General features: G+C 42.8%; 1 protein-coding gene across 9 annotated transcripts in view; it reads left to right on the top strand.

Moving 5' to 3' along the window:
- Positions 1 to 465: 465 nt before the first annotated feature.
- Positions 466 to 15,048, top strand: part of LOC133383685 (spectrin beta chain, non-erythrocytic 1-like) — an 84,748-nt gene continuing 70,165 nt past the window's right edge. For 4 of the 9 annotated variants that reach the window (XM_061624829.1, XM_061624836.1, XM_061624834.1 and 1 more), the window contains exon 1: positions 8,315 to 11,341. In XM_061624829.1, coding sequence (XP_061480813.1) covers positions 10,925 to 11,341 — 417 coding nt within the window. In that variant the 5' untranslated portion in view covers positions 8,315 to 10,924. Of the gene's footprint in view, positions 535 to 602; positions 777 to 4,644; positions 4,715 to 8,265; positions 8,285 to 8,314; positions 11,342 to 15,048 lie in introns of those variants that run through there. The other 5 variants (XM_061624830.1, XM_061624832.1, XM_061624833.1 and 2 more) reach the window with 5 other exon arrangements.

Here is a 15,048-nt window from a genome sequence, read left to right on the forward strand (position 1 = left end):
ATGGGAATTTAACATTCTTTAAATTCTTGGTTTTCTTAACTTTCTTGTCTCCTTTTTTGTGTTTCTTGCATTTTCTGCGTTGAGTAGATTGATTGATTGAAGAAGAATTTTTGGAAGAATTTTTAAGGGAGTCGACATTTTTTCCTTTGCGTAAGGTAGCCTCCATTCCCGATGAAATAGGTAAAAAAAATTTAGTTGTTAATGTCAATGTTTTTAAAAGGGCATATGCTTCAGTACAGAAAGACTTCATTGAGTTCAGGTCCTCTAGAACCAATAGCAGAAGCGCCGTAATGGTGGCAAGAGATGATGGTGGTATATCTTCTGATGTATTTTCCTCAGTCGGCGTGTTCTTGTTCAAAGATGAAAGTAGGAGCGGGGGAGAGGGAGAAGGTTGTTGTTGAGATTGGAGGCAGCTGGCTTGAATCTCCCCCAGCTAATATATTAGCTTCTGCTAATTCAACGTTCAATGGAGTTGAAAACGAAACCTCTCTGGTAGGAAGGAAAGTGTCAATATGACTTATTGACCAATCCAAGGTCAGTGGAGGCGTCGTGGGGTGGGATTCCATATCAAGGCTTCTTTGATCTCGCGTCCGTGAAAGATTCTTTTGAGAGAAGTCAGTAATTTTCGGCTGGGCAGTTTGGTGAGGAAGAGATTGTGGCTGTAGAAGTTGACTGTCAGCCGATGCTCTATATCTTTGCCTCGTCAGGACCATTTTATCCATTTATTGTCTTAACTCTTGGAGACAAATTTAGTTCAGTACGTTTGGTTTTTCAAGGTATGTTGTCAGTTATTATAATCCACTGGTTCAGGTATAGGGGTGCCCTCAACCTTCCAAACCCCAGAAAAGGAACACAAGCACGGCTGCAGTTTCATACAGTTCCATGCAGCCTGAAAGGAGGCAAGAGCTTGTCAGAAAGGAGAGAAAGATAACTAGCTTATCTATCCAGTTAGCACTAGGAAGAAAAACATTTGCTGGTAGAAAGTAAATAGGTGCTTTGCTGGGCTACTGAGAGATGTTGATAATTTAAAATTGTGTTTATAAAATAGCAATAAAAGGGATAAAATAAAAGGCTTCTTACGGAGCTTAGATTAGAGGGGCTGAATCGCGGCCGCCATCTTTTTTTCAGAGAATGCAGTCAATTATTCTGTCATTGCTCAGCCAATTTGCAATGCAGTTCATATTATCCTTATTCCAGTCTGCATCTGTGCGGGAATTGCTTTTTAAGATGTTTTAAAAGATTTTTTTTTAACCAAAAAGATTGTTTAAGATGTTTTATTTTTAAGGGGTTTTAATATATTTTAGTGTTTTGTCCCTTTGGTGCTTCTGGGAAGAACAGTGGTATAGAAATTTAATCATCATCACCATCATCATCACACTATGAATAACTCACTCTCTGTGGCATTGCAATGGTTAGATAAATGTGAATTTATATACTGTGTATCAGCTAAGCGCATGGTGAAGCAATCATAGTTACTTTACTATGTGCCAAACATTCACATGTGTGCTTTACTTTGCGCGTTGGATCCATTCAACCCATATACCATGCCACATCTTTCCATGGTATTCTTCTCATGGCACTTCCATTTCCTGGTTCATCCAGCTTCACAAAACTTGGGCTCATAAAATCATTTGGAGATCTTTCATAGAGAGGTAAGTGACTCTTTTCATCAAAGGCTGGAGAAAACTGAACTTATGCAACGGCAGAATTTATAAAGATTTACTGGGTAACCTATGAGAATAGGAATATTATTCATTTTTTATTCATTAAATTTATATCCTCCCCTTCCTCCCAGGAGCCAAGGCCGGCAAACAAAACACTCTAATACTTTTAAATACTCTAAAACATCTTCAAAACAGACTTTAAAATATATTAAAACATATTTTAAAAAAACTTTTAAAACATTTTAAAAAGCAATTCCAACACAGAATATGAGAATCTGCACACTATTCCCCCCCCCATCTAGCCCACAGCTGTCTATTCTGTGGGGAATTTTTTTCTCCAAGGTCTCAGGCACACAGAATTTCCCGTCACCTATCACCTGATTTCTTGAAGTGGAGATACCAGGGATTTAACCTATGATCTTCTGCACGCAAAGCAAGTCTTCTACCAATGAGCTATCGTCCCTCCCTGAAATAACACTAGAGCATCTTTTGCAGATATAATTTAAGCTCATTACAATATGTACATGCCACTGATTAAAATTGCCCAGTAACCTTCAGACCTCCTGTATATACATATGAACTAAAGACTGAGTATATTGCGTGAGACTATTTTCACACAATAAATAAAAGCAAAACTGGATTTGCCACTGGGTATGAAAAGGGAGCTACAGCCATTGACTGCTCCCTGAGGAGTATACCTGTATACACATACTTGCAGGCATCTGTTATCACATTCTCACTTTACATTTTTGCAGATACAGGCTTAAAACTTCTTAGGTGTGAGCATAAAACATGGAATGTGTGTGAATTGGTCCAAATAGAAAAAAAATACCTCTTTGGTTATATACCATCTAAAATTCCTTCAGAATGTGGGAAAGCATTGAATGCTAGGGGGTAATATGTAGTCCCATCCCCTTTTTTCCTGCAAAACAACAACACGTGTGTTCATTATTCAGATCCAAGGAAAACAAGTGACAGTCATTAGCAATGCAGAAAAACAGTTGTGGGGCTGTATTTTTAAGCTGGTTGCCTGCTCAGAGTTTCAATAGGGCCTTTCAAAAGACACTGCTTGTGCCAGATCATATAATTGTGCAGCACAGATGCTGTGATCCTTTCCCTTACCCCCCCTTTCCCCCAATTAACCCCGTCTGCATGTTCCAAGAGCCAGCACTGCCATCCAAACAGATGGGGTCAGAGGATTGGCAGCGATCACTTACACCAAGCATGTGTCTCCCTCCTCCCCTTACAACCTTGTTGGGTGGGAGAGACAGAGCTGGATATGGGTATTGAGTTTAAAGAACAGCTGGCAAGGAGGAGTCTTTTTTCTATTGAGTCCCTCATTGTCTGGGCATATTCTTGCTGTTGGTGCTGCAAGGGAATCGTTTTCTCAGACGTAGCGCAGAGAAGTGAAACCTGTTCTTAGGGACACAGGACCTTTCTGCAATTCTGGAAGAGGATGCAACAGAAGAAGACAGTAAGGGCTGCTCTGGTTACACATTCATTGGGCTGTGTTTTCTGAAAACTGCACGGGTCAGGGATGGGTGATGACCTCTGGAGGTCAGCAGGAGCATCTGAACTTCCTGTTCCATGTTCTTATGAAAAATGTAAGAATGTAAGCAAGGCCAGTTGTTGACCATTGCAGTCTTTATTGACCATTCCAGCCTAAAACTGTACTGGTTTTCTGCTGTATCTTCTGGGGTTGTGTGTGTGTGCATGCATGCGTGTGTTGAGCACTGACATGGTACTGAGAATTATGGTGGCTTTCCACATTTACCAAAATATCAGGCTGTTTGGTTCCAGTCTTCTTCTGTCTCTACAATGAAAGACTGCATGAAGAAGTTATTAATTACTATAGTTTGGGGAGTAATGGGGGGGGATAAGGGAAGATATGCCATCTCTTTTTCTTTCTCTTAATTCTAGCTGTCTCTTAATCTAAAATGGAAAGTGCATACTGAAACTGGATGTTTTCCCTCTGCTGTTATAAAGATTTCGCTAAAGAATGAAGGACACAGCAGGTTAAAATTAAAGGGGAGGGTGGAAAAGACACTTAAAGCTGCTAAAGTGGTAGCTTAAAAGGATGTTGTGGGGGAAATATAGGGATTAAAGCAATCAGAGTAAACAGTCTGATTAATTTTATATTGCATGTATAGATTAACAATTAAGTTTTTAATCATATTGTATCTCAAACTGTGCTCTGTAAAGAAGGGTAATTGGTGCTGAAAACTATCTATAAGCATCTTTTGATTTTGGTATGCCTTTAAGATATATCACATGTATTACTTAATCAAGAAAAATAATTATTATTTAATTATTTTTTAGATTAAATTATGTGGCTGTTCATCAATAACATTATCTAGGCAGCTTACAAAAATATATAAATCAACCAATATTTGAATATTATTAAATGTTCACAAATTATATATATGAAGATAATGTAATTTTTGAATAGGTTGATCAATTTGTAATGTACTGACTTCAAGTCGATTCCGACTTATGGCAACCCTATGGATAGGGTTTTCATGAGGCTGAGAGGCAGTGACTGACCCAATGTCACCCAGTGAGCTTCATGGCTATGTGGGGATTTGAACCCTGGTCTCCCAGGTCATAGTCCAACACCTTAACCACTACACCACACTGGCTCTCTTGATCAATTTATTAACAGTTGAAAGATAATCCACAAATTTATCTTTAGACATGACATTTAAAATGCCAACCTCCCATCACTAAGATGACTTTCCAGTGAGCCTGGTGTTTGTTGATGAATTAAAAGGTTTATTAAAAGCATTTAAAAGCCTCTGGTGGCAATTAATTATGTTGACAGTTTAGATGAAATGTAGATTTGACCATACAATTAAAACTGTAATGAGGCCCATTGGTGATAATACATCTGGCCTATATTTCTACATGATACTAATGTCAGTTTATTCCTTACCATCTGTATTGGCAGATGTTTCATGAGAATATTTTTCTGCTTTCCCAGCTTTCAAACAGTTGCAAACCAAGAAGGACAACGCTTCCTATCTAAGTGGAAAACTGTTACTGGGCTTGTGGTAAGACTGTATGTGATATATCCTGTCCCACAGAATCACCCAGACATTACAGTCAATTAACCAGGGCAGTGTGGTTATTTCATGTGAACAAGCCTTAGAGGTCAATTCGTCTGTAAACTACCAGGAAACTTTAATAATGTTAAACTGAATCTGAACTGTAGAACCTCACCTCCAAAAGAGAGTTCTTACACTATGTCATTATTTGCGTGATCTGGACAGTGAATGATGCCTTGATTATTTTATCTTTCTGCTTGTGGCACGCTATAATTTGGATGTTATGAAGAAGTAAGGAGTTATGAAGAAAAAATTTCCTAGCATAGTGAATAAAACATTACCTTCAGATTCATTTTATTCAAAGGGCATGCACTGAAGATCCCTTTAGTTTCCTTTTCTCACAATTTGATCACCCATTTGTATTTACAATCAGAGCAATTAAAGCATGATGAAAGAGTATTTTCACTCTTTCAGTGCATGGCTATGGTAAAGCTTATAAGAGGGAACGTCAGTGATAGAATTGTTAGGAGAGCTACATTCAATAGAAAGTACAATGGTTGGACTAAGGCTTTGCTGATAGCAGCCTAACTCTTTCAGCCGAGGTGATTCTGGAAATCCAAAAGTTATGTAGTTAGCAATGCTCAGCTCAATCTATGGGCAACTCAATGATGCTTCAGGGTTTTCTTTCCAGCTGTGAGCTCTTTAGCTATCCAACTGCATTTTATTTATTTTAAACAATTTCTAACTTTCCTTCCACAGCGCATTGCACTCACAAGGCAGTTTAGAAAGATTTAAAACACACAGACAACAACAATAATCCCCATTAACTTCACCAATTTATAAGCAGCAGCAATAAAAATTTGAAAGCACGGCACATTAAAAATTAACCAGATGCAGGCTGGAATAAAAAATGTCTTTACAGGTCTCTTGAAGACAAGCTATAAAAGGGCCATGTGTATTTCTCTAGAAAGGACATTTCAAATACGTGGGGCAACCACCGGAAAGACCCTGTCCTTTGTCTCTGCCAATCTAACTGCTCTGTCAGGCCAGAGAGCAGAGACTTTCTGAACAACAAAACATGCATGTTAGGTGGCCTAAACTGGATGGTTGCTTGATTGATTCTTAAACCGCAACAGGTTAAGCTTAAGAAGAAGAGAGCAAGGGAGGCAGGCAAAGACAACACCAGGGCCTGTTCCAGTCAAACTGTCCCCTCACAGCCAACTTTGCCTTTGATATCGTTTATTTGTTTAGGAATCTTAAAACTGTAAACTGCTTGGGTGTCTTGGCAGAAAGGCAGTATATAAATGCAATAAACAAGTAATAAAACAAAAGTATATATTTAAAAAGATAATGTCCCAGTATTTAGCAACATAAATAAAAAAATAAATAAAACCAACATGTCTAGTTATTTATCAGGGGTTATCAATGTGGTGCCTGTCTACATAGGCCTTGCATGGCACCCATAGGGTCCCCCTCCTTGCTAACATTAGGCTTGAAAGCAGCATTATATTGTATGTTGTAGCCAATAGAATAGGGAGCAGTGTGTGCTTTGTTGCAGTGTGCGTGTGGTGCCCACAACAGTTTCTCTGGTTTGCAAATGTGCCCATGTGCTGAAAAACATTGGCAAGTCCTGCATTAACTAGTCCTGTTCAGCAAAAGTCCCTGCAATGTTAATGAGAAGCTCCTTTCTTGTAGCTTCTGCCTCCAAATGCTTCCTGTTAAGCATGGTCATAGAATTATGGATAACTTTCCCCTTCATTAGTCTTTAAATAGAGCAGTTCCTTTTTCTTATGGTCGGATGCTAATTACTAGTTTTCTCTTATTCCATCCACCACCACTACCGCCTTTTTATACTGAAATTGTGCCTTTTCACAATAACAAAGAAAAAAGTGAATGAAGGGAAACCAGTCACTAAGGTCAGCTGGAAACAAGAACAAACCAATAAGTAAGGGTCAGTTCATCAGTAATGGCTTGCTGTGCTGAACAGGAAGCAATTAGAGGCAGAAGCCACAAGAAAATGTGTAATTAAAGGCACAGTAGCCCTGGAAAACCTAAATAGTATTTGCCTGTCCGCACTGGATACACTGATGCTACAAGTGCCATTTAACCAAGAAAAGATAGTCACAAATCAAGTCCAAATAAAGATGACAGGACAACACAGAAAAAATTAGAATGCAATCGGCTGGCAACAACATCTGGATTCACTGTAAAAAGCAAGTGAACAATTCCAGACTACACAGCTAGTTTGCTTTCACAGATTGAAAGCAACTGTCATCTCCTTTTGTCATAGAAGAACACAATGTTTGGGGGTTTTGGCTACTGCGGTGTGTGATAAATTAATTAAAAGTATAATCTGGAATTCCCATACACAGAAATGTAATCTGGCTACCAATATGCCCTCAAATGTGCTACAGTGAAATAGAAAAACACACATATACTATCTCTACTAGCTTTCATGTATCTTAATATATAGAGATAAAAACATAACTGGTCTACCCACAAGGGAACCATTTGGATTAAAATACCTTGATTACATTATGGTATAATAGACTTGTGTCACATAAAAGGAAAAAAAACTTTTTTGTTGAAACATGATCGGAATGTCAGACAGAATTTCATAAGAACCAAGAGAATAAAGTTGCCCTGTCTGATGTATTCACAGATGTAGTGGAACTCTGATCACAGTGAAAGAACTCTTTGGGGTCACTTTTGATCAAGGATGGGGAATCTGTGGCCCTCCAGATGTTGTTGGATGGCAGTTCCCATTATCCCTGACCATTGGCCATGCTAGCTAGGACTAATGGGAGTCCAACAACATCCAGAGGGCCACAAGTTTCCCATCCCTAATTTAGAAGATAATCCCTGTCCCTGACTAATGCAGAAATGTCCTCCCATTAGCAAGCAACTGAAGCATTTCTGTGTATGAAGTGATGTGCATCTTGCCCAGATTGTCATATGCAACAGAAAGGGCTCTTCACATAGTATGTTGAATGTGCAGGGCCAGTGGGACTGCACCTGCTGGTCTCTCACTCCCCACCGCTGCCTTATGCACATTTGGCATAACTTATAAAACAGACACACATTTGCAAAGCAACAGCATAGGCATTGTATGTGTGACTGGGAGCCTTTGAATAGGTAGGGTCCCCACCTGTGCATACAGAACCTGCAGCTGTTCAGGTGATGTATAGCATGCATAACCTTTCCCAGGTTATGCCAAATGTGCCTAACAGGGTGAGGCCTGGGGATGCAGATGTAATCTGTATAAAGTTTTAAACACATGCCATCACTTTGTAGGGTTTTTTTTCTATAGGCACATTCATACGTGCAGCCTACTGCCTTTTACTACACACATACAAAAGAAAAACCCCAGTTGTCACACTGTTCAGACATTACTCAGAACGCATGAGGGAGAATGTTCACTAGCCCCGCCCAAACTGTTCAGCTTAATAAACACAAGTATAAATATGAGGGCTATAAATGCACGTATAGTGCATAATCATGGCTATTTGGCTTTAAGGTTTAAGAGAGCGCACACGTATTCAAATTCGAGCGTCCCCAACGGCACGTGCAGAGCAGGTAGGCTCTTTCATTACGCCTAATTAAAGTAAGTGGTGGTGCGGAGCCTGCAGGTAAAATCCTACTGCTCTCTCTACGTGTGTTCAGAGTTAGATCTGAGAAGTCCAGCATGAAGAACTATATACTCAACAGTTGACATCCCTTTAGAGAAGGAATGTCTCCAGAGTGTCTTCTGCCTATTGCGTTTCTAACGTGTGAAGCCGCTCATGAAAAACTGTTGCTGAAAGGACCGGCCACAGTGAACATTTTGCTTTTCCCAATTACCCAAGCGCGCCACTGTCCGTCTGCGTTTGGCTGTTAATTCTGAACAGCAACCCCAGAAAAGTGCCAGTGCTCCGCAGAAGGGAACGCCGAAACTCGTCAAGGCGGGAGGAGAAGATGAGAACCAGGTTCCATCCCAGCCTCGGGCCATACAGAGCTCGAGTCCCGCCTCCACTGCCCAGAGGCTGCCGGAGTCAGTATTCTCCGTTGCCATAGAGCCCGGGGAAGTTTCCCTTCCTAGTCCCCGCGCTTTGAGCCTATCCTTGTGGAATTCAATTGCATCATCGCCTCCGACGCGCTCAGTTGCTAAGACAACTCCGGACACTTGGGAAGAATGTTCCACCCACTTTCAATCTCCCTTCCCAAGCTTCCAGCGGCCCGCGCGCAAGGCGACAGAAGAGAACGCGTTGCAAGAGCTTGGGAGAGTGTCGTCCTTTCCAGGGGTTCATTTGGGCGGGAGCTGGGAAAATGGAGACCTCCCCCCGCGCGCCTGAGCTGCGACCTCTAGGCAGAGGCTGGTGGACAATACCGTACTTTCATGCAGTGTTATTGCTTGCAGCTTAGACAAACATACACACACTTTAAAAAAAAAATCCGTTTAAACATGCACGTGAGATTGCAAAAAGGTTGTCCCATCCTTCACCCTCGCTCGCTTGGCTTGCAGGTACCTAAACCTCCCTCACGCTGCTTTCAATTAACCCGAAGTAGAGACGAGTGTAAAGTAACGGCGTGTGTGTTGGCGTCTCCTGTATCTTTTAACAGCTGCCGAGCGCGTAGAAATCTAGCAGGCAAAGCGTTTCTTATTACGGATGTGTAGCGACAGGAAAAGCTTCACCTGTTAGATTTCTGTTGCGCAGCTACTAAAGGCACAGGAATGGGAGGGGGACGGAGATAATTCCAGCTGCTGTCGGCGTCCCTTGACTCACGGCATGCGCTGTATGTTCGCCCTGTCCTCGCCTTGCGTCTGGCCTGTCTCTCTTCCCCACCTCGACAACTCGAAACTCCAGTAGGTGGCGGCGAGCCCCTCAAGGAAGATAGCGGAAGGCTGCAAGGTTTTTTGGAAGCCGTCTTTTCCCCTTTGCCCAAGCCGCATTACCTCATGCTAAAGAACTCCCTGTCTGAAGGGCTGGGCTAAATATAGGGACTGGAACGGGGACCGGGAGTGGGAGAGAGTTTAAGACGGTGCAAGCAGGAAAGGGAGAGAAAGGCACACACGCACGTTTGAACCCGGAGACTGCTCCTTCCCCTGTCGCTGCTAAGCAGGATGTGCCGCTTTCCCTCCCCCGGCGGCTTCTCTGACCCCGCTGTGTGTATCTGTGCCTCCCTCCGCAGATCCCAGCCCAGCGCCCTGAGCGCAGCATGCCCGCTCCGCTGCTCGCCCTTCTGCTTCTGCGCGCCCTTCTGACTCGGCTGCTGCTCCTGGCTCGCAAGCGCCTCCTGCCGCTGCTTCGGCGCCTGGGGGCCCACCTGACTTCCCGGCAGTCCCGCGAGGCGGTTCTCACCTGCCTGCTCTGCGTCCTCAACCTGCGCAAGAAGGTGGACGACGACTGAGGCGAGCTTTTGAGTGACACCAAAGAAGAGGGCAGACCTCAACTTTGAGGTAGGTAGCAGCTCTGCCGCTGCCACCACCACCACCAGCAGCACCTGTCATCGCTCATGCTGAGACTTTCGCAGTGGAGCACCCCAAAGAGCGAGGAGAAATCAAGGTTACCCTGAGCTGAGCTGAGCTGCAGCCAGTTTTTCTCCAGCAGAAAGGACATTTTCAGCTTCTGGGTGAGCGTGTGGAAAGGAGCTGCACTCTGCCTGCCAAAGGAGAGGGAGAGCAATCAGGGAGCAATCAGCAACTGTAACCCTTCCAAAGCGAAGATTTAATTTATGATCTCATTTCTCAAGATCCACCCCCAGACAAAATCCTTCCAGCTTCAAGCCTCTCAGAATGTTTTTCTCCTCTTTCCTTTGAAGCCAGGTCCACGCTCCCACCCACAATTCCGCTCTCACAGTCTTGTTTTCTGATGGTAACTTATGGATGACAAGCAAAGCTCCACCACCATTTTTGCTGCCCAGAGGCCTGGAATGGTGGTAGCAGCGTGATTTCTCCTGCCTGGATACCAAAGAAGTCTGGAAGTCCTCTTCCTTGAGACATTTTGAAGCAAGCTTCTGAGAGAGTTCCCAGGTGCAGCATCTTGAGAAGAGGGACAGGGCAGGAGCCAGTGGGTCAAATTCTCCATCTCTGGGACTCTTTGCATGTTGCAGAAGAGATGGAATATCATCACTTTTGACTTTGCCATGCGTTTCGTAGACTGCTGCTAGAGTTCAAGATTTGTGGCTCACTGTCTCCCAGTCTCCTGTGGTGCCTGCAAGGCCAATGTGAGGGGGGAAATGTCTGGCAGCAGAGCAAGGAAGGTCCAGCCATTCACTATTACCACCAAGCTTTCCCTACCAAAGTACTCCCTGGACTTTCCAGGAGACAGCTGTCCCAGCATCCCTATAGCTGCTCTGGATAATCATGTTTTGCACCAAAACCTCAATGAGCGTGTTTCTCTGTATCTGGCTCAGGCTCCTTCTGTACCCACTGGTGGTAGGTTTGGCTGCACCAGCCCAGTTGAAGAAGTAGTCATCAATGAAGATCGCATCAACCGCAACTCGCTGTCCCGCTCCATCAAGAAGATCACCCTTTCCAACTGGCATGGGGAACCTAGTCCAGATGAGGAAGCAATGCTTAAAGGCCCTGCCCACACCAGTTGTGAGAGGAACTGCAACAACAACAACTGCAGAACAGGAAAAGCACAATTCAAGGTAAGATCTTTTATATTCTCTTTCTCCCATTTCTCCCTTCCTTGTATCTGTTTGTTATACTCTGCATTCCACCTTTCTGTATTAAAGCCAGTTCAGGCCTGACCTTTCTCCTGGGTTTCGAGACCTCTGAGAAGACACTACAACTAAATGAAGGGATGGTTATGTGTGGGCCAATATGTGTCTTAAAAGTTTTTTGTAGCTCAGCTTTCCCCCCTGTATATCTACTAAGGAAGATATCTTGAGAGCTTTGATCCCATGAGACTTAAGAAGCGTAATTACTCCCCTTGTCGTGGTAGGAATTAATTTTGAGCCAGAGACAGTTGGAGACAATGAGGCAATTTTTTCCCTACAGGGATAAGATGGAACAAAGCCCCTATCAGCTCTAACCACACCAAAGTTTCTTTCACTATTGTATTTTGTAATGTCTGATAGCATTTTTATGCAAATAGATCAATATAATCCCCACCCCTCTTACTTGTCAGAGCTAGCCATAGATCCTGGATAATTTAATCCCTATTTTGATTATAATGACTTTTCCAAACAACCCTCCCCAAAACTGGGAATAGAGCCTAGGGATTTCTAGTTCTGCCTTGTCTACTGTGATATCATTTCTATTCCATTTCTTATCTCCTGGATTCATCTGCCTTTTTTGATGGCCTGTGGATGATGATGTAGCGAGAATGCAACTAACTGAGCATGGTAGGACAAGCCCAGGAAAGGCTGCCCATATCATTAGTAAGCATCTTAAGTTTCAATTTTAAAGCATGCTTTGCACCCAGGTGTGTCAATGGTGGGCAGGTTTTTATGGGGGTAATGAGTTCTTGATGCTGGTAAAGGTTCAGACGTAGTTGAAGGAATTTGTACAGTCTGCAGCAGTGGTTCCAGGGCTTGAATGAAAAGGCGGTCTGCAGCCTTCTATTTTTCTAATTCTGAGCCTCTATATAGTAGAGTGCCTAGGCTTAAAATACATACCCAAAGTTGCCTTCAGTTCTTGCTCAGAGTTTTTGTATGTGCAGCCCTACCATTGCCCCTCTCTCCTGCTATACTAGTACCAGGCTTGTTTTGAGCAGAATTGTAAAGCTGATTTTCCAGTATTCTGCCTGTGTTTTTTAAAGTTCATGCAGGAAAGTGGCTGGCAAATCCTGGAAAAGATGCTTTGTTAGTCAGGCTTTATAGATGCAAAATTTGCATGTAGATGGCTCTGAATCACATCAGATCCATCTGCCCATTACAAAGGTGCATTACTTCAGCTATTTTCCAGCCACTTCCCTACACAGTGTTTAAACACTCAGGAAAAAAGAAAGTAACATTGAAACCAGCTCTATCATGTCATGTTATGAATCAGTGTTGTGAAATTACAAAACATGCCCCAATAGGATAAACTGAGGACACCCTGCTTATTTCAGTTTTGAGTGAAGTCAAGATTTTGTCAAGTTCTCTGTAGTGTCTGGTAAAGGCATTACCTCATTGCGTTATCTCATAGGCCCAAAGGAAAGTGTCTTCCAAATTGACCTTGACATCTTAGCCAAGGGTCTCTCTATAAGTTCTTCTGTGTTTCCTTGGCATTGAGCCCTGTAGCACCCAGGCTAGTTCTTTCTTTGGATAGATACATTTCCCCCCATTTATATGGTCACCAGCCAGTGAAGGTTTCAGCCAGTCACTTGTCAGTTGCAGCCTCTGCTTTCCAATAGAAAGACCAACTCGTTTCTTGTTTTCACATGTGCTCCCGGCTGCTGTTTGTTGGATGGGATGATATGCTAGGGGAGGGAGACCTGCCTCTGCAATCCAAGCAGAGCAGCTCTGCAGGAAGGATGAGATCATCTTGTGCTGACAGCCTTGTTTTCCTGCAGCTGATGGATTGAGGGGGCTTTTTATGTAAATAAAGCACTTATGTCACCTGCAAGCTTCTCTCCCATTACTGAACTCTGACTGGAGAAGAGCCAAGTGGGCTGTGGCAGGGAATATGGACAGGTTTAATTGTGAGCATCTCCAACCACAGGGCACTGTGCCCAACACAATAACAGCCATTCAGTATTTCTAACAACTAGCCATTCCATAAATAGGATAGGAGCAAAGCATCACCCAATGGACCTATAGGTAGTTTATCGGGGCAGTGAAGTGTACTTTCTGCACATCTCTTGGATACTTTGATGGTTCAGGCCCCTTAAAGTCATATCCAGACAATCATACATATCCCAGACTTTCTCCTTAGTGTACACCTGTATGATCACCAATTCCAGGGTGGGATATTCTTATCTGTATGTAATTTGGAGAGAAATAGGCTGGCTTCAGTGAGCTAGCTAATGGGTTTTTTTACGCACCCGCCCGCCTGCCCGCCAACCCACACCAAATCTCAGATGTACACTCTAACAATGGACAGAGGAAGTGTACATACTTAAAAGAAATTCTGATATGGTGATTCATACATTTATAGAAAATTCCACCCACCCATACACTAGCTGTAGATCTTCTGAACAATAGTGTTTCTGAAAAACAAAAATCTTTTCTATTTTTGCTCACAAAACTGATCCCCAAACTTACACAGTCCACCAGACATCTCAAGAGATTTTGGAGCTGCATTGGAACTGAGGAATTTAAAGCTATTTAATTTGTCCTGATAAAACATAAAAAATGACACTTAGGGTGCAGTGCTGTTCACACTAGTTGAAAGTAAATCAATTGGGTCTTACTTTCCAGTAGAGTTGCACTGTTAGAAGCCCAACAAAGCTAGGAGTGCCTTTTACCAGCTTCGGCTGTGGCCGTTTCTGGACCAGGATAGCCTGACCACTGTTGTCCACGCACTGGTAACCTCTAGGCTGGATTACTGTAATGCGCTCTATGTGGGGCTGCCTTTGAGGTTGGTCCAGAAGCGGCAGCTGGTGCAAAATGCAGCTGTGAGACTGCTCACTGGGGCAGGGTATTGTCATCAAGTCACCCCACTGCTGAAAGAATTGCACTGGCTGCCCATTTGCTACCGGGCCAAGTTCAAGGTTCTAGTTTTGGTGTACGAAGCCCTATACAGCTCAGGACCAGGATGCCTGAAAGACCGTCTTACCCCTTATATACTCAGTTGATCACTGCGTTCTGCAGGTGAGGGCCTCCTGCAGATACCATCTTATCAGGAGGTTCGTTCTGCACAATATAGGAAACGGACCGTTAGTGTGGCGGCACCTATCCTGTGGAATTCCCTCCCTTTGAATATTAGGCAGGTGCCATCTCTGCTATCTTTTCGGCACCTTTGAAGACTTTCCTCTTTCAACAAGCCTTTTAAGTTGAGACCTATCCCAGTCTGCGTCTGTGTCAGAATTGTTTAATATGTTTTTTTAATAATGTTTTTAACCATTTTTAAGGTTGTTTTTAAAAAAATGTTTTTAATGCTGTTTTGTTTTAATGTATTTTAAGATCTGTTTTTATGATGTTTTAAAGTGTTTTAGTGCTTTGTTTGCCTCCCTGGGCTCCTGCTGGGAGGAAGGGCGGGATACTAAATAAATAAATAATAAATAAATAAATAAACAAAGAAACAATAGTTAAAGAACAATAGAGGTTTATACTGAATGTTCAGAGAAGGTAGAAATAAACAGTACCAAAAGTAAACATAAGCTTCCAATATGTGCATAAAATGCTTGAGTGCTCCTAAATACAAGCTTAGCCTATGCTTTTTGTTCCTATTCCCAGCCCATAGCTTGTCAATATTCTGATATACTCAG

Source organism: Rhineura floridana, chromosome 4 (genome assembly GCF_030035675.1).
Source record: "Rhineura floridana isolate rRhiFlo1 chromosome 4, rRhiFlo1.hap2, whole genome shotgun sequence".
In the NCBI taxonomy this organism is placed as follows: domain Eukaryota; kingdom Metazoa; phylum Chordata; class Lepidosauria; order Squamata; family Rhineuridae; genus Rhineura; species Rhineura floridana.